The sequence below is a fragment of the Phoenix dactylifera genome, chromosome 11 (genome assembly GCF_009389715.1).
Source record: "Phoenix dactylifera cultivar Barhee BC4 chromosome 11, palm_55x_up_171113_PBpolish2nd_filt_p, whole genome shotgun sequence".
NCBI lineage: Eukaryota > Viridiplantae > Streptophyta > Magnoliopsida > Arecales > Arecaceae > Phoenix > Phoenix dactylifera.
Window position 1 is genome coordinate 15,983,970 of NC_052402.1, and position 20,336 is coordinate 16,004,305.

Here is a 20,336-nt window from a genome sequence, read left to right on the forward strand (position 1 = left end):
TGGGCACGCCGACCTATTTTACTTATACCCTCCCCACCCGTGAGCCGGCTCGGTTACCCGACCCGACCCTCCGTGTGAGTACGTCACACCTGGCACCACCCAGGCTATCAGCCGACCAGTAGCACTTCCAGACCCCGTGTCCAGGCGTGGAGCATTCGGTCCCCAAATTTAATCGACGCCCGCGCGTTTCGAACCTGGAACCACTTGGTTGGAAGTAAACGCCCCGTTCCAACTGAGCTTTTAATGGCTGTGACGAAAAAATAGTAATAATAATCTGTGTTCAAATTCATATGACATGTAATAGCCATAGTACCTATCCTCATGAAAAAACACAAAGTGCAAAATTATGCATGTCGACAAAATTACAGAGATGTGCCATGCTTCTGCATGGAAGCATGCCAGGTACAGCAGAATGCATGTGTACAATGGATCAAAGTGCTGGTCGGCACAGTCAATACAGCACAGTATCAGCTGCGTGCCGGTTCTTGGATCTGACACACCACAGTACTGGTGCCTGTCAATCATTGGCATGCTACAGCATAGCAAGTCCATGCTAATTCTATATGCGGTTACATAGCACCATGAAAATGAACCCCTTTGACAAGATTGCAAGACATTTACATGGTTGATAAATCTGATAGATAAAAAAAAAACATTTCCAATTATGTGCAGAATATACCATGAGAAGTCAATTCCGTTAAAGGAATTTTCATAACAAAAAAAGAACTCTATAGAGAATATAGATACATGGTTGATTCATTAAACTGATAATACTCACAGATAAAGACAATAGAAGAAAATAATTATTACTTACAGAAGCAGGGTTAGGGTCTAGAATTCTATGAATCAGGGATTTTGCACCAACGGAAAACCAAGATGGACAAGAAAATTCTGCTTTCTCAATCTGTATGAAATATTGTTGAAAAAAAGGCTGGTTAGAATTATGTCCAAGAGATACTATTTGACAGAACACTTCTGTTTACTAGAAACAGTACAGTAAATAGCGAACAGGGATTTTTTTTCGCAAAAAGGGAGAGAGAGAGAGAGAGAGCAGGATTTCCAACTAGTTGAATGTGAACTTCTGGAGAACAATAGATGCAATTACCAATTTGCATCGTTCCAATAAGAACTATAGATTAGTCAAATTTTGAAGAAAAGAATAAAGAAGAATATATCATACACTTAAAACTTCTGAGAGTTTGAGCCTTGAGGTATGTTCTGTTATCAATATTCAGCAAAGATGGTACAAGGAAACAAGCCCAAAAACATAAAATACAACTTTAATCCCAAATAAATAGTATACTCTTTTCATCCTGATCTCATTATGCTTACTGCATTTGATACTCCGAAGTCCAAACCACCTACACAACCACCACCTAACAATCTACTTGAGAACTGAGACTGATTGGAGAGTGTAAATGGCAGAATGCATTGTCAACTACAGAGATAATGTCTTTAAAATTTGTGAAGGATGGAACAAAAAAAAATGTTGCTGATGGCACCATAACTTATACGCCTACAGAAGTACAGAACTTAGATGACCTAAATGATCTTGTTGAGCGACTCTAGAATAACTAATGCTTTGTACACACTAATTAAACTAGTTAGCAACAATGTTACTAATTCTTTTACTGAAAGAACTCATGTCCTCAAGCTGCTACACGGTACACATACATGTTGGGATGGAAATGGGCCAGGTTGGATCACGCTACCCCTTGTGTGTACCCACCCAATAAATCAAGGTGGGCTTTGGGCCCAGCCTAAGCTATAAGAGTTTCTAGGTGATCAAGCACAAGGCCGGCCCAAACGCAAGCCCAAGCCCAGCCCAAGGGTCAAATGGACTCAATTTGGTAAGGAAGAGGAGGATTGATTTGCCCATTAACACCTTCTTTCTCCATAACCACTCCCAAATCAAGATTTCAAAGACGCAGATAAGGGTAAGATATCCAGAGAGATGAAAAGGGTGGAAGCCAAGGTGACAATCCCCAATATGTTGATAAAGAAAAGGAAGCGGACTGAGCTTTGAATAAGGTGTGCTAGGAATTTGCTAGTCAAGGAAGACATTGGGCTCAAGAGAGACGATCCAAGCAGATGAAGGTGATGAAGGAGAGTGTTAAAGATCTGGCAGTAATGGTAGTAAAAATGAGGTTGAGTGGGAGGATTGGGGCACCCATGAAGCACTGAATGAGGAGGCCACCTAAACTGAGCAATTTAGGTGGGTGGCTAGCAACCATATGCTTAATAGGAAATGGTTGGCGATGGTTGCCAAAGGATGGAGGTGCAAGAGACTGGTGACTGGTGAGGAAGGGTAGGATGAAGAGTTCAAGCTTCCATTCAAATTGGATGAATATTTAGGACATATCATTTAAAAACAAAAGGAGTGTTAGCATAAATTAATAATTCATGGTTTTGGCATGAGGTTGATCTAGGGGTAAGTCTGAACCTATCCTAAAATCTAGTCGAGCCTTAATTTTTAACCCGAGTCAATAGGATATACAGCTCAAATCCGGCCAAGGCCCATTTCTTCCTCTACATACATATCCTACATGTTCTTGGAAATCACGGACCCATGCATACATGAAAATGTCGCCTTACATGCTAATTGTGATTAAATTAATAGCTAGGAAGGAGAAAAATATCCAAAATCTCATTTTCTGTTTAATATTTAACAAAATATCATATTCCACTTTTGACTTGCACAAATCAAGACCCAAAATCCAGGTTCTACGCTCTTATCTAAATCCAACAAGTGTCAATTTGAATCGCGTGTCCGCCTTCTCTAACATTAGTTAAAAGATGATGTCTTTGGCATATGACATTGATCCTGGGATGTTCGCCAAATGGTAAAAAGAACTTGTACCAACACTTATTTTGCTTTAGGAATAGTTCAATGAACATGCTTGTTAAGTAAGTTGAGTAGTATCTTCTATGTAGATACATCTCACCCTTGGACTAGTTCCATTTCCCATTTTCATCATTCAACATATTTTTATTTATTTTAGGAATTTTTAAGGATAAAATAAATAGAAACCATTTTCATGGGTGTCGTGTTATAAAGGTTCCAAAGGTTCCATAGAGGGGCGGCAATAATAGACCCAGAAACCTGACCCAACCCTACTTTATTCAGGTCAAGTATAGGCCAAGAATTTTTCAAGTCTGGTAATGTATGCATCAAATTTTTATATGATTTTTAAATGGAGGGGTATGGTTAGAGTTCCGACGCAGCTTGGGTCGTGAGGATAGAGTTTCATTTGGTTGAGATCATGGTATGCTGAACCGACGCGTACCAGACCGGTCCGGTACAGCTGTGGAAAAGGGCGAACTCGATCGTTCGCACCGGTATGCCTTCAGTGACCACAGCTCACGCGTTGTGGCCCAAAGTGGCCGTAAGGGCTACAGTGCGCGCGCTGTCATTTTAACGTTGTGGCCATTTTGGCCACAGTCTCTCTCGATGCCTTGCCCGTTCGGCTATAAAAGCCGAACGGTCGAGGCAAGGGAAGGTTGAAAAAGGCTTTCCCAAAATTGATTCAAGAGAAAAAAAATTGAGGTGAGAGAGCGTTCTTCTCTTTTCAAAAAAAATCCAGCGAAGGCTAATTAAGGTATGGTTTTCTTTTTCTTATCTTTTTCCTTCAATTTTTTTTAAGGGGCTTAGAAAAAATAGCTCAAAAATTGCAAAATAAGAAAAAATCATGCCAATTTTTTCGATTTGGGCATGATTTTTTTATATATTGTAGATCTAGATCTATGAAGGATGTGCATTCAATACCGATTCAAAATATTATTATTTAAAAATTAATTTTAAATTTAAAATATAATAAAAATATATATTAAAAATGAAAAAAAATAAAAATAGTAGTACGTTCAACATAATTCAGAAGTAATTTTTGAGGTAGAAATCTTCTTTTTTTGAATTTACAATAAATAAAGATTTTTTTGAACTAAAAATATAAAAAATAAAAAAATAAATAATAAAATTAAAAAAAATATCGTCTTCGTAGGAATGGAGCCATCAAGAAAAACCAACTCTCTATAGCCTGATATTGGCTAGGAGCATGGGCGAATGCTCGAGGGCCGACACCAGTTTCAGTACAATTGGTGCCACAAGTGCTTCAAGGGAGGAGGGGTAATGAGGTTGAAGCAGTACTTAGCTGGTAATTTTTATGAGGTAGCTACATGCCCCACATGCCCATTAGAGGTTCGGCTATTGATGAGGAAGAACCTCGCTGAAATCAAAGAAGTGAAGAAAAGGGCTGCTAAGAAAAGGCGGAGGTGGAACACCGAGCGGCAGAGCCACCTTTCTATCACTTCAGGAAGTCAGAGAAAGTCGAAGGTCTAGATGAGGAGGAATAGATCCAGGCTGCCATGCAGGCGAGCCTGGATGATTAGTGGCAGCAGAAGGAGGTGGCCAGGCATAGAGCTCGATTTGGATCCTTGTTCTACGAGTCGGATTCTGGTTCTGCGAGCTGTAGGCAAGATCCAGAGTTCATGAGGACATCCTCAATCAGGGAGGATGTCCGCAGAGGCGGTAGCCGGATTGCATCCATTCTGAATTCCTTTGGTGGCCGAAAGAAGTCATTTAGACTGATTCCACCGGGAGCGTCAATCCATGATTTAGATCTGCATGCCTATTTCAGTAGAGAATCGAAGCAGCAGAGAGTTGACTTAATGCTGAAGAAGGATAAGAAGAAGGATATGTGGTGAGCTATTGGATCCTAGTTTTACTTCAGCCACAACCCAGCGAAAATAGCAGACAATACGTACTACAAATCTGTCATTTCTGCCATACAGGCTGCCGGTTCCGATGTAGATCCTCCAGGCTCAAAAAACATCTACGGTAAGCTTCTCACCGCAATAAGGAGGAGCTAGAGAAATGGATTGCCTCTTACAAGAGCAAGTGGCCCACATATAGAATGACTGTGATGTGTGATGGTTGGACCGGTCCTACCAAGCGGAGCATGATCGACTTTCTGACATACTGTGATACGAAGGCCTTCTTCCACAAGTCAGTTGATGCTTCGGATCAGGTGCATGACTCCACGTACATCCTCAAACTTATAGAGGAGATAATTGATCAGGTAGGAGACGAAAATGTCTTGCAGGTCGTCACTAATAATGGTCCGCAATATAAGACCGCCGGAGAGATCTTGATAGAGCAGCGCCCACATATTTTTTAGACCCCATGTGTTGCACATTGTATCGACCTCATGCTGATGGACATTGAGAAGATACATAGGATGCAACATACGATGGAGACAACCCAACGCATCACTAGGTACATTTATCACCATACCTGAATTCTTTCATTGATGAAAAAGTTTGCAGGAGAGATTCTGAGACCAGAAATCACACGATTTGCTACCAACTACATTGCATTTGAAAGCTTTCTCGAGAAAAATGGAGCTCTACATTAGATGTTTGTCAGTCCCGAATGGCAAAAATATAGATATGCCCAGGTCGGCACTGAAGGGAGCAAGTTGAAAGACTTGGTGATGAGACAAACATTTTGGCAGTGGGCCACTGCGATAGTCAAGGCTATCAAACCATTATATGAAATATCGCGGACCGTGGATAGCGAGAAATACCCTCAGATGGGCTTCTTATATCACATGATAGAGAGAGCAAAGGCTCAGATCATGAAGGCAGATCCAACCCATGCCTAAAAGTACATCAACATCATTGAGCGGCAATAGGACTACCAATGGGCAGAGACTTACATCTAGCAGGTAAGCAAGAACATTAAAAATTAGGCTGCTCCTGTACTTGTATAATTTTACAAAGACAATCTCCTCTATATGCAACATACTATTTGAACCTCCGGTTCCAGTACAATGAACCTAGAATTGGTATGGATGAATTTCTAGTGGCTCTGCGTAATGTCATTTACAAGATGGAGCCTGATTCAAAAGTTGTGGCCCTGTCTAGAAGAAGTAACTTAACTTTAGTAGCATGTGTAAGTTTACCGGTATCTTTTATTGTTAACATAGTACAACACGCTTCTTATTCATAGACTAAATTATTTAGAGAGGGCAGTAGCAGCTTTAGACAACAAGCAGCTGTCGTGAGTAAGACAACCATGAATCCAGGTACGTTATGCATCAGGAGGACATTCACCTGACATTAGAAGTTTACTAATATGGTACTAATATCCATTTTTCTTCAATATTTATGCAGCTGAATGGTGGATTTATTTTGGGGTGTCCGCAAAAAATCTTAAGCGGATAGCTATCTAGATTCTCTCCCAAAGAATCTTCTCGAGTGGCTATGAATGCAACTGGTTCACCTTTGCCTTCATCCACAGCAAGTAGAGAAACCGTTAGACACATAAGCACCTCAATAGCCTTGTATATGTGTACTACAATCTGCAGTTGAGGCTAAAATGCATTCACGAGAAAGTGGAACTCAAGTATGCAGATTCGATATATAGGGCTTTCGACGATGATGATGATGATCCTATAGTCAGCTGGCTTGTAGGCCAACAGTAGGAGCCAGAACTTGACAAGCCAAAATAGCCTCCACGACCGGCCGACTTCATAGCCAACGAGGCTAGCGTTGATCTAAAGCAATGGGTTGGGCGCAATATTTCACGCACTCTAACTGATCAGCCACAGCCACAGAAAAGCCAGTCACCACATGACTGGAACGGGACACCCTCTTAGAGAGATGATCGAGAGATGCTCCAACGAGGACACTACGATACCCAGTCGACTCGGTCAGCAGGGCGACAACCAAACAGAAAAGGACACGAAGAGTAAGAAGGCAGATACTGCCCAGCAAACTAAAAGAAAAACAAAGAGCCCCAATGGAGTGTCGAGGAGACATGGAGCAACAGCAATGACGGTTCTGGTGGTGATGAATCTGCTAGTCATGGAGGAAGTGGAGGATAATATGGTACTGCTTATGTGACACAGCCAGAGGCTGGTCTTCAATACACCAGTGAGTTCCAATTTACACATGCTGTATAGGATACGGACCACGGTCAACCATCTTATAGAGCCCACGAGGATCCCATTGCATATAGAAGACGGACTTCTTGAGGTCATTCAGAAGGACAGAATGCAACTGCAGATGACCTCACATGTGGAGTAGGATCCATAGACGTATCAGGTTCTGAGTCATATACTGAATTTTATTATCTGCAGCCTCAGACAGCTCAGGATCCATACGGATACGAATATAGATATAGTACGTCGGAGGCATCTTCAAGTGGCTACTATCCTACGCAGCCCGAAGCATCTCACGAGTTGAATTTTGCTGCCGCTATATTCGGATGGGCCCCTCCACAGTCAGAAGACACCTCTTAGAGCCCGAGCTTAAGCGAGAGATCCGAGAGTTCTTATAATCCGGTGCGCATTCCTTCTGGGATGAGCATACAAGACTACAACGCCACTTGGATAGAGACGTGGGTTGATCTGCCTCCTCCTGACTATACTTATGATCCGGATATCTACGAGAGCCATCGCCACTCATCCCAATTTTAGATATCCGAGAGTGCTTTAAAATTATACAATTGGATGTATCTTAATTTGAAGATATTTTATGTTGTTTATTTTATGATTTGCATCATTTGGATTGGAAGTAATAAGATGCATCATCTAGCTTAAACCCTAAACATAGAAACATCAAAAAACATGAAAATAATATCAAGAAAATAAAAAAAAATCAAATTAAACTTAAATTTATAGAAAAAGATCCAAAAGAGAACTCCCAAAAAAACTGCGCGGTAGCTGAAACCCGCTCGAACTAGTGGTACCGGTTCGGTACGACTCAAATTGGTCCAATAGGCCACCGATACGCCTATCGATACCGGTTCGGCAGTCCATGGTTGAGATAGTATAGGTTGGATTAACTCATGACCAAGGTTAGCCAAACTGGTACCAGAACCCCTACTGGTCAACTACCATTTCAGTACGGTATCGATTCAATACGGAATGAACCAAAAAGTTCATTCTTAGCCCAACAAACCAATTTTAAGCCTTTAAAGAGATGGGAGGCCCGAACCGGTCCAAATCGATGCGAACCGTGCAGTTCGCACCGGTTCCGCTCCAAGCTGCCCAATCCAGAGCGGTTCATGATCTTTTCCAAAAAATAGGGCTCAACCAATCCGGTTCCGCACCAGTTCGGTTTGGTAAGGGGTGAACCAAGCGGTTCGGCCCAGTTTGGCATACCTTGCTCATGACCTTTTATAAGGATCGCCTGGGTGGTTGATCTTTTTTCAATATTAATTGCTAAATTCATCTTGAAAATTTCATAAAGAGTGGTGACAATTGAGTTAGATAGGTTAATTGGGCTTGTCAAGGATTATACCTTATAAATTATATTAAGTTATGGGTCAGATGACTCAAATGGGATCATGGTGGTCAACTCAGGGTCTCATATATTATAGTCCTAACTTGACCCAACCCAAGCTCGACTTGACCCAACCCAAGCTCGACTTGACCCCTGACAACCCATAGTTCCATATTAGCATTAGCATTAGACACAATTATTAAATGTAAGATTTGGCATAAGTATCAATTGACAATTTATACCATGTAGTGTAAGCTTATCTAAGGAGGGAGGGGGTGAAAGAGTAGAAATAATTAATTTAGGGCATGTTTAGATATTTCTACAGGATTGGACTGAAAATCCTGTAGAAATCGGGCCTGTTAGTCTATCTAGCTTGCATTTTCTAAGAGCCTGTCCAAACCAGCCCGATCCTAGCCTTTAGGCTATAGGAAGAAAAAAAAGACTTATGGAGGTCTTTTTTTTCTTCCCATAGGATTTGGGCTGAGTGGAGTTTGGTTGATACAGAACTATGCTTAAATGGACGACCCAATCCTTGAATCCTACAGGAGTTTCAGCCCAGTCCTATAGGTATAGCCAAACATGCCTTTAAATTTCTTGGCTTTATCATTGGAATGTAGGGGTGACAATGCTTAACCCATTTAGCCTGTTTAACTTGATTCAAACCATCGTAGATCGAGTTAGGTTACTTGTTTAATAAAATGATTAGGTTCGGGTTTGGATTTTTGACCTGTTTGATAAAAAGGTCAGGTTCAGTTTGAAAAATTTATGACCCAATCCTTATCTAGTCCGACCTGACCCAATTGCCATCCCTATTGGAATGATAAAGCTATGAAGAAATCTTAAATGCTGATATGTTTCAACATAGATTAGAATTCAATATTAATGATCACTTTTGACAAGCCAATTGGAGAATGTATGTTACTTCGCATGGGAGTTCATAAGAGGTTTATTTGATTAATAAATCCATTAGAACACTAATCATAGCTACAAAGAATGACTTACCTTGTTGTAGAGGGTAGTTAAATCAACCTCATCAAATGGAAGATATCCAGCCATTAAAACATAAAGAATAACTCCACATGACCAAGTATCAGCAACAGCACCATCATAACCCTTGTGACTAAGTACCTGTTGCAAGACATGCATTTATGAGGCTACATTGCTCATACCAGTACAACAAATGAGGCAAAAAAATCCATATGCAGAAAATGAAAGTTTTTACTAACAAAATTGAACAACAAGTCAATTTATTTTCAAAAAACTAAGGCTTAAATTAAGCAAATGGTTGGGTACCCAACTATGATAAACATGAATGTTGTACAAATAATCCAGGATTCCAACTAATGCATTTCAACTTTATCTAAGATTTTTTTCAAAAAAGGAAATTGTAAAATCAAATGCCAATTCTGCATATCTTCTAAACCTTGTAGCTTTTCACCAAGGCTTTCCTCAACAGAATGTATTGGGGCTGATCAATATTCTTACTCGGAAGATAAAGGAAACTACCATCATGTGATTTCTTAGTTCTTATCAGCAAACTGAATTACAATGTTTATATGTGATGGAGAATGAAACATTTTGGATCTTAGTTGAAACTTATGTTGAAGTAACTAGATCAACTATAATGATGGTTCAAGAAATGACCGAAGTCATAGGATAAAAAAGTTTGCATGGATTAGGACGGATTTACCTTTTTGTTGGAGTTTCAAAACAATTGTGTTAAAGATATTTAAGAAAGTAAGGTCCAGAGATGTCTATAAAAGAATTAATAATAGAACTATATTGTTCCATGATGAGTTTAACCATATAATATATTTTGAGCACTGTTATTCTTGCCAATTGCAAAAGGATTGTTCAAAACTTCAAATGTTTGGCATGATCTTTGGAAAGACTTAAAATATTGATAGAGGAATGACAAGGATCAAGGACTTGCTAAAACAGGAGGGTACAGTGGAAACCATATCATTCTAACGAGAAAATACGACTGGTATGATGAAGTTGATCCTTAACTAGATTGGGATGTCCCACCCATCCTGGCCAAAAGCCTGACAAGACCCACCAATACCTAGGCTAATTAAGCTAGTACTGAGCACAACCGAGATATGATTGCCCGATTCGAAAAGAAAAAAGAGAAAGAGAGCTTAGGGGGCCACGACTCTCTTTTCCTTTGCTTTGGTCACAAGTTTGTTGCAGTTGGGAATTGAGAAAAGACAGAGGGGGAGAGAGAGGGAGAGGGAGAGGGAGAGGGAGAGGGAATAAGAGAGAGGGAGAAGAGAAAGGAGAAGGGAAGGATGGTAGAATCGACTATCCTTGATGTGATCCACCTTCCTCGATGCCAAAAACATCATCCATCCAATAAGTCTTCATAATCCCCACTTTTTTCACCATTAATTGGCCAAACAAACAAAGAAAAACAAGGGAATTCATGCCAAAATTTTCTATTTGGCATGATATTCGAATATGTTGTAGGTTGGGCATGACCCTACAACTATCTTTTTTTAAAAATATATTTTATTTTTATAAAATTATATTATTTTTGGATTAAATTAAGTATTTAAAATAATATGAAAATAAGTTTGGGAGAAAAATTTGTAGCATGTGTGCACCTGCTGCTAATTTGTTGCATGATTAGAAGTGAGTTGGATGATTTTACTAGACTCATGATTCTATCATATATAATATGATTGATAAGTATTGTTTTACTTATATTTGTCAGTAATTTTTTAAATATTATAGAAACCATGGGCGTCGGTACTGGCATTGGCAGCATACACCCCATATTCTTCAAACCACTTGACCATTGAAAAACAAATAAATGTTCACTAAAAAAATTGTTTAAGTTAAAAATTTGAAAAGTAAAAAAAAAAAAAAAAAAAAAAAGAGCATGGTACCAAGACATAGGATTGTTTTAGGAGTTTGCACAATACTGAATCATCTTAATTAAATACCGGTAAGGTCTCGACACTGGTATTTTAAACCTTCGGAATGACATTGCTTTTGCTCATGTACCAAAAAATTACCAAATTCCCTTAATCTGCTCGGATATTAAATATACAACATTACAAAGGATTGCATTCTCCTTTGAATAATATAGTCCGATCCGATAATCTATGTGCATATGCACATTCATACAGGTAAACACGCAAATGTATGCATTCACACACATCCATACACACATACACAACTTATGAGCTCCAGAAAGTTGTATATCTCCCATCATTATCAAGAAATAAAGAAGACATGTAGTTGATAGAATCGGTTACAAGCAAGAGATGTGTAAGTGACTTATATTCAGGATAGGTTGAAGCATAATCCAGTTATCTAAATTAGTAGATGTGTGAACAGAAATTTTCAAGATGAATACCTCCGGTGCCACATAGTTCGGAGTTCCACATGTAGTATGCAGAAGGCTAACTCCCTATATGCAGATAATCAAATCAAGCAACATAGAATAAATATGTAATAGACATGTATGTACTTCAAAAAAAGGGAGACAGAAAGAAAGAAAGAGACCTGTGCAGACACAGCACTAAGACCAAAGTCTGAAATTTTCAGATTTCCTTGTGAATCAAGGAGGAGATTTTCAGGCTGTATATAAAACAAAATCAATTTAGTAAATTCACAAAAGACCACAGGCACAATATCGTACTTAACTCATCATGCATCACCTTCAAATCTCGATGGTAGACTCCCTTACTATGGCAATAGTCTACCCCATCAACGAGTTGCTGAAAGTATCTACGTGCATCAGCTTCACTAAGTTTTCCATGATGAACCTGTGGAAATATGGCATACCATCATTAAGATTACAACAAAATAACATATAAAAAGCTACAAAATAAAATTGTTCTTACTAAAACTACCAAACCATATAAAGAGAACTGCCAAGAGACAGTAGCATAATGGATGAATGTCAATATAGTTTTAATGTCGTTAGAATGCCCACATTCTAAAAATTTGTTTCCTAGCCACAAGGATTCTCCACAACGCAAGGCCAATATGTTTTGTAGCAGCCAAGGATTAGTCGATCTATTAGGTTCTTCGATTTTTTTTGTTCGGAGAAGAAAAACGATCCAAACAAAAAAAACATCTTTGATTACGAGGAAAAGGAAAATTGAAAATCGACCAAGATCCATTGTCGGGCCATTTCTTGGGGAACATAATCTGCCATAATCTCTTCGATCCCTATTTTATGTGCCAGAATACAGAGAGATTTTGTAGAGAAGTAGTCAACTTATTTTTTTGAATAAAGGGGGTGGGAAAGCTGCAGTAATTCTTTGGAAAAGCCCAGTTCTCTTTGTCTTCGAGCTTTCATTCCTCAATCCACTTTTTCGTTCTTTCATATACCTCCCCACCAATAGATAGAGACAAATGGGAATAACCGAACCACATCTACAAAATGCTAGTACCATGCAGCTGCTTCAAAGCCAACGTGATGCTCCTTGGTCAGATGACCAAGATATTGGCGAATACCACATATGATCAAGAAAAGAGTACATATAATCACATGAAAACCATGGAAGCCAATTGCTGAGAAAAAGGTAGAACCATAAATACTATCCGAAATAAGGAGAAAATTCTTCTTCTAAAAAAAAAGATTTTTCTTATATGCCTTTCCAACTGAAAGACTAAACGTTACGAGGATATATAGAGGGTTGTTGACCCAACAAAAGTCAGGGTTATCTTCCTCGCTCGCCTACGGCTCGCTAACTGCCTTCTTTCTTCTTTGCTTTTCAACTTCCGATTTTGAAACCTCCAGAACGAAAGAAAAATTCCCTATGATAGGGATCGATTAACGACTCAAAGAAGGGATTTTAGGAAATTCATGGTTGCAATGCAAAGCCTGTTAATAGATCAATTCATTTCCGTGATAGGTAAAACATCTCCTCCTACATCGACTCCTGAGGTAAGACAGCCGGTTAATCAACAACAGGTACTCTACTACCTCTCGAATTGATTGGCTTATCTTTCCGGTTAAGTCAAGACACTGTTTTCGAATCCATTGATTTCCAATCCGTAGCTACTACGCCATAGTTGATCCCAGTCGCATTTCCTACTATTTTTCCAAACATCTCGAGTTGGAGGGTTTGACGACAAATCTTTACCAGAGGGGTGCATGAAATTCGAATCTTTCTAATCCTTTCCATGTTCGGAAGCATTAGCTGCTAGGCCCAGGAAGGCTTCTTCAGTCAGGTGTGGCAGATCGAGTCATCCCTAAATTGTGAAAGTCTTCGGATCGAATGTAGGGCTTGAGTCAACTACTCAATTTCATGCCCATCCCACTCCGGAAGTTAGGGGATCGGAGCGAACAACACGTCGAATCTCTGGTCCCGGGTCATGATAGGCAGGAGGAGATCTTCTCTCTCTCTAGTTCCGATTCGATCGAATGAAAAAAAAAGCCTAAAAACTCAAGCAGGGAGTCAAGAAAAGTTCTTCTAGGCCCTCCGAACTCTTAGCTGCTACTGATCCTATAAATCCAACCTCTCCGATCGAGTCGAGACCAGCAAGCAGCAAGCGGGGGAGAGTCGACGTGTTGCCATAGCGTGCGTACTCTTTTCGAGCGTCATTACGTAAGAGGCGGAATTTTGTTTCCAATTTTGTACAACAATCCGACCAAGAAAAAGAAAGGACTTATTCCTTGAGATCTACGTACAAATCATTGGTGATATCTCTCAAAGTTGCAGGAAAGAATCTAACCGCCTAATCAATTTGTCTTGTTGTCCATTAAGTCTCGCAAATATTTGCATATCTAACACGCTGAAAGTAGAAAATTAGTTGTGGACATACAGATCACAACCTTGTGGGTTGGGCCAACGTATTCATAGGAAGGTTTGCAGATTGAGCCAACATAGTCGCAAAAAGGTTGTCAGGTCCTGGTCACAAGATTGATCGAAGAAGGTCCTCGCTTCCTCGGAGGAGTTGTTATTCGGGGACGAAACTGCAGACTGCTTAGAAAGTGCCTCACAAGAGGGATGCCGAACATCTGAATTCTTCCAAGGGTGAGAAGCTTAGCAGCATCGCCTTTACATTTTGATTTCTCATTGAAGAGGTGCTATGGCAGAGCAGAATAGTGTTAAAACAACTATGGAAAAGTAAGTGCAACAAGCTTGCTGACAAGCCTTGCTGATGGCAAGATCTACACGTGAAATACAGAAGAAGGGTTAGGAACGATGAACCAAGAATTGCTTACAATAGAAGAGAAAGGCTATTTACAACATTTGTCAGCTGCAAGGTTTAGAGAAAGACCCCTACCCTTCTCGAAGCCATAGGGAAGGAAGTTTTGGACTTCAAAGGGACCAAAATAGCAAGCAAATGGGCTTTTAAAATAGGCCTAAACCTGCAGGCAATAGTCAAGTCTGAATTGGGTTTTTACAAAGGAAGGCCTCAAGCCAACTCATTTGAAAGAAAGAAAAAAATTGGTTTTAATAAACTGAAGCTTAAATAAAAAAGGACCTTATCAATCCTGTTCTAAACTCACTTCAGCATTTCAGAGATCCATAGGAGTTCTTTGTCTGGGCCAATTTCGTCCATGGCAAATTAGAAAGGCTGATCTATTACTTATTATATCTTTTTAAGGCGGGTTTACCTCTTATCCGTTGACTATGACTGAAGGACCAACTAACTCTCCTACGTATACTTCCTGAGGGGAGGGACTATCCAAGCAAAACTATCAAACAGAAGTGAGGCAGAATGTCTAGCCGCAATGTATGCTTTGACAGTATTGGCACCGGAATTTGTCCACTAAAGATGATACTCCAAGTTCTCATTCTGTCCCACAAATCCACAATATAACTGTAGGCCTTAAAAATATATGAATTGTCCAATTCTCTAGATCCTATACAAGAGGATCGCACAAGTATACACAATAAGTGTCTACGTGTGTGTTTGAAATGTAAATAGTAACTCCATTGATGCCAACCCATACATGTCATTAGACTTTGAGGGAAATACAGAAGGAAAGAATGAGGGGCAAGTGCCCACTATATCGTTTTAATCTTCTCTCTTAGCAGGCCCATACATTTTTCTTTTCCCATCCTTTACTTGTAGCCATTGAATCTCAAGAGATATGTATTGTTCATTGATTTATTACTGGAGGTTGTTTAGGTTTATAAGGGGGAGTATGCTGCTGTTTTTTTTCATCTTGCTGCAGCAATAAGATTTCATATCTCATTTCTTCAATTTGTCTGTATTTCTTTCAAAGATTTACTTCGTTCTAGGGCTGGATTTTTCCCTTTGGTCAAAAATCCAATTCTTCTTGCCAATTTGCAACAAGATACTAGAAGATTTCTGGAATGTGGTTTTTTCTCAATAATCAAAATCAGATCCAAACAACTGTAAATTCAATCCTCAAAAACTAGATCTACACCACTTAACCACCTCATTCCTCGAATTTAAATTCATCGAAAGAGATGGAGAACTCAGTTGCTTCTCCTTTCGCTCTGCTTTCAAAAACAATTTAAGACTAATCAACCATGACTAATGCTTTCTTTCTTGTAATTGAGTTGCTGTATCAAAATAAGCAGATAAAGAAAATGAGCAGATAACTGCATGTATTTTTTAAATTCTATTTCCAGCCAAATTCAATCAGAATTCAGCAAATCAACCTGGATGAAATCAAGGGTCAACGGAACTCACATACATGTTAAGCCTTCCCAGCACACACAAATACAACCAAACTGCTGGGGCAGTATCAATGTCTCTTTTCTTCAGGACAGCCCAGTACACATTACAATGAAGAGGTCTTATAGCATGAGGTGTCAAAAAAGGGAGAAAGGTGTGGCAAAATACATGTTCACTAATTCACCCAAACTAAAAGGGGATTAGAGATAATCTGGGAAGGAACAGTAAGGTAGGATCATAACTGAGAATCTGCAATACCATGTCATGACTATAGGCTTCATAAATTTACAAGATTTTCCTCCACAATTTCTTAGGAGGAGAAGATCATCCAGTGAAGCTTGTTGACGTGCAATTATAAACTATAGTAGTAGCCCCTTGAAGAGAAATAAATGATCGAGCAAAAGACGTTGAAACATATATAGTTATATACAATAAAGAATAAAAACAAGACAAGCAGTCGAAATATGGTAGAAGAAAATAAAAACAAGACAAACGGTCGAAATAAAGTAGAAGAAATGAGAGGAGAAATGTTGGAGAAACATGTTAGAGAAGATGAGAGGAATTAATATCGATCCATGATCTGGACTACCTAGTTGATCCAATCTTTATTTTTTAATCATCAGGTGACCTCCACTTCAGACCAAAATACCAGATCACTTCCAGTTAACTACATGCTACTAGTGGTTCATAAACTAATACCTAATAAAAGAATTAGTTTACCCTATATTTTATTATATTTTCGAAACCTACAGTTAGGGAATTTCTATTAAAGCTCTAGTTTTGGTAGAATTGATTCTTGTTTTAAGTAGAATTGATGTGCAAAGTTCTAGTTTAGGTATATATTGGATTGGCCATGTCAATGTCAGAACAAGGTTTACCGTCTCGGTACCAGACCCCACACCAGTACCATCCGATTATAGTGTCAGTACATAGTACGATACGAGATGGTAAGGCGTGTTGAGTTTTAGTATGGTACGAGACTGCATACTGGTTCGGTATCGATGCAATACGATATGGCCGGTATGGTACGGTACCAACCGATACAACAAACCTTCATTAGAACATGACTTTCAGCTATTTTGGCCGTGTGTCTACAAACGGTTATGTAGGATTCTAAATTTTGCAATGTAAGGTAAGACAGGTGTCTATATAGAAATTGACTGCTTGTTTGTCAAAACTCTAGAGTCATAATTTACTTGTAGAAGAAGTTATGCAAATATTGTAGGCTATCTCCAGTCAGACCAACGTCAACTTTTGCATCTGAACTAAAAGATCCTAACTTCTTTTCTTTTCCTTGATCTTATAGCTATTCTCCTTGCTTCTTTTCCCTAGCATCACGATAACAATGAAAGAGTTAAGTTTCATGATCAACATTCTTCATCAGTATGTCAAATATGAGGTATTCAAGGAGATGCATGATGATGTGATATATTAAAAATGATCTAGCATCACTTGAAGCTTTGTTGCATGCTTATGCTATTGCCCAAGGTGTTCTACAATGCACTAGCATAGATGAAGATCTCACAATTGGATATTTTTTATCTGTGGATATACTAGAAGCAATAATCCTTCACATCAAACGACTAACTAAAGATGTGACATGCCTAAAGAACCTGGTTGATAAGAGTAAAAACCCTGAAGATGTAGTTTCAGAGCAATTTCTAATTCATGAAGGCATGGATCACTATTGATCAAGGATTGTGATTGTATCAAAGCACTTCAATTGATCGTGTGATCAAAAGCTTCATGGTCATTGATCGCATGATCAAAAGCTTCATGGTCATTGATCAATGGGAACCACGAAAACCAATTGATGGAGTGATTGCAAGTTCTCAGGTTGGTCTCTATCACCAAATCTTGAAAATCATTAAGAAAATCTCAGTGACGAATTCTGTGCAGCAAAAGCAAATGATGACAGATAAAATTATTACAATTTTAATGTAGGTTTTAATGTTGGATTAATGTTTAAAGGTCCTGCTTTAGGTATATATTGGATTGGCTAAGTCAAATTCATTACATTTTGATTTCTAGTTTTTTTAAGTGCCTTGCCAAAATAGGGTTATGTGGAAGTCTGAATTTCACTTTTTATCGAGATCGGTTACTTGTTTCTCAATAGTCATAGTTTATTGGTAGAGAAATCGTGTAAAAGCTATAAAAAGGTCCTATGGCTGAATGCTAGAAGGATGGTATGTGAAGTGTTCTCAAGGAATGAAAGGATTTCTTCAGGTCAACTTTAGCCCTCTCTATCTGTCTCCCTCTTCTCTCTACAATTCTATTCCCATAACATTATTATCTTCTTTCTACTTGCTAATATATTGCATTAAATTTTCTAAATCTCGCATTAAACTTATGCACATAAACTTCTGTGTTCTGAGTTTTGCTTATGGTGAAACCCTTCTCATTGCCAATGAACCTTCAAATTGGAATTTCTAGCAGCCCTACCAGCTCACTAACTTATAAGGCAGGTTTATTAAATTTCTCATTTGATCATAACAATCAAAACTTTCTTCTACTACTCTATTCCTGAAAACCGGACAGCAATCTAGATATTTGTCCATAGCACCTTCCATGCACATGTAGGCCATCTTAATGGATCCTACATCACAAGCACCCTTTATTAGAACCATTAACATGAAATGATTTCAATAGCAGCTAGCCCATAATCAAAACATATAAATATTGGGAATTTTTTTGACCACCCCATTCACCAAGATTTAAGTGGAATTTCATGTAATCTGATGGGTGTCGAACAAGAGTCAGGCACAACTGCACAAGAGATAACAAGGATGCACATACCTAAATCTGTATATTTATTTTTCTGTTATGTAACATGGTATCTACACTCTCACTTCTGCTAGTGCATTGTTTCTCCTCCTTTGGGAGCTAGAACTAATCCTAGAATGGCGCTTATTCAAATAATGGTCTAAAGAGAAAAGATACAAGTGATGCTACAGAAGAGGTAAATAAAAATGAAGTTAGCTAATGTTGATAATGACTGCCTTCATTTGAAGAAGATGCATTAATTACTTATCCAACAGTTATGGGATGATCAAAATGATTGAAGCAAACTCAGTCAATTAGACCCATCTTATTATTTATGAACCCAAATATTCAAGTCAAATGAGTCTGATTTTATAGGTCTGCTAGGATGGACCTGGAACTAGTAGAGCTTATCTCAATTAAAAATAAGCTAAATCCTCTTAGAACCAAGAATAATAAAACCTAACTTGCAGACTGTAACATATATTTTTGACTCAAATTCAATAGTAATTTCGCAAGAGTAATCAAATTGTGAATGAATTTATGCACGTGAAGCATGAGTTAGGAGTCCAAATGTACTTAAAATATGAGCAGTTGTTCAAATTTATCATTCTGAATTTACTTTTAAATAATCTATTTTAAAAGGCTCTTCAAATCATATGTAGAACTTATTGTGAGCCCCGGGAGTGATGTTGACATAAACTGGATTTACGGTAAAAAGATCAAGAGTCCACATAATAAATGTTTTCTCTATCATCACAGGAACATGGAATTCAATTATCTAGACATTGAGCAGCTAGAGTTTAGAAATTCTTGATTTCAGGGGTCGAGCTTTTGAGATTCAAACTCTCAATGCTTAAGACTTACAATTTTATCAAAAAGTTCACCACCAGTAATGAATTCCAGGATTATATAAATCTTTGTCCGACTCGCCAATACCTAGACAATCCAAACAAAGGTTATTCAAGATAAATAAGCATACTACTGCCAGCAAAACAGGCAAACAACGTCGAGTATGTAAAACAGAAAGACATAGCGAGAAGTCGGAAAACAAGGAGGATAGAGCCATACCTCATATAGACGAACGACATGGGGATGTCTCACGAGCTTCATTATGAAGATTTCCCTCTTAATCTGCAAAGGGAAATGAGTGAGAGAAGCAAACCATGCTTCCAAAATTCACCGCCCCAAATCGCTCTCGTCATAGTTGAGATCGATTCAAATATTGGTTAGCACCCAACAGTGATATTATTTGATGGTAGGTAATTGGTAAAGTAGCTGGAAATGGAGGCGTGCTGATGAAGATAGAGAGGAAAACAGAGCCCGAAGGTGGGGTGGCGTGTTTAAGACTCGGGTGGGCAAAAGAGAGGAGAAGAAGAGGTATTAGGGTTGGCAAGCTGACCTGGTCGACCATCTTGTGTTTGATGATGGTGGCGCGGTCGAGGACTTTCATGGCGACGCTCTCGCCGCTCTCCGTGTTCTGCGCGAACTTCACCTTCGCGAACGTGCCTGCCCCGATCGTCCGCCCCACCTCATACTTCCCCACCTTCCGAACGACCATTCCCTCCCTCCTCCTTGCTTTTTTTTTCTTTATTTCTTTTCTTCCGCCCTCCGTTCTCTTGTCTGCTCTCCCCCGATTGCTCGCAGCACCCGAGGTTTCGTTTCGACGA

At 39.0% G+C, this 20,336-nt stretch overlaps 1 protein-coding gene across 10 annotated transcripts in view; it reads right to left on the reverse strand.

Annotated features, from left to right (window-relative positions):
* LOC103698261 (CBL-interacting protein kinase 8-like) overlaps window positions 1-20,336 on the reverse strand; it is a 39,437-nt gene extending 19,101 nt beyond the window's left edge. For 4 of the 10 annotated variants that reach the window (XM_039131755.1, XM_039131751.1, XM_039131752.1 and 1 more), the window contains exons 1-8: window positions 20,069-20,335; window positions 19,738-19,800; window positions 19,534-19,605; window positions 11,955-12,062; window positions 11,800-11,874; window positions 11,651-11,704; window positions 9,289-9,414; window positions 815-904 (exon numbers count right to left, since the gene is read on the reverse strand). In XM_039131755.1, coding sequence (XP_038987683.1) covers window positions 815-904; window positions 9,289-9,414; window positions 11,651-11,704; window positions 11,800-11,874; window positions 11,955-12,062; window positions 19,534-19,605; window positions 19,738-19,800; window positions 20,069-20,227 — 747 coding nt within the window. In that variant the 5' untranslated portion in view covers window positions 20,228-20,335. Of the gene's footprint in view, window positions 1-814; window positions 905-9,288; window positions 9,415-11,650; window positions 11,705-11,799; window positions 11,875-11,954; window positions 12,063-19,533; window positions 19,606-19,737; window positions 19,801-20,068 lie in introns of all 10 variants that reach the window. The other 6 variants (XM_039131757.1, XM_039131756.1, XM_039131753.1 and 3 more) reach the window with 3 other exon arrangements.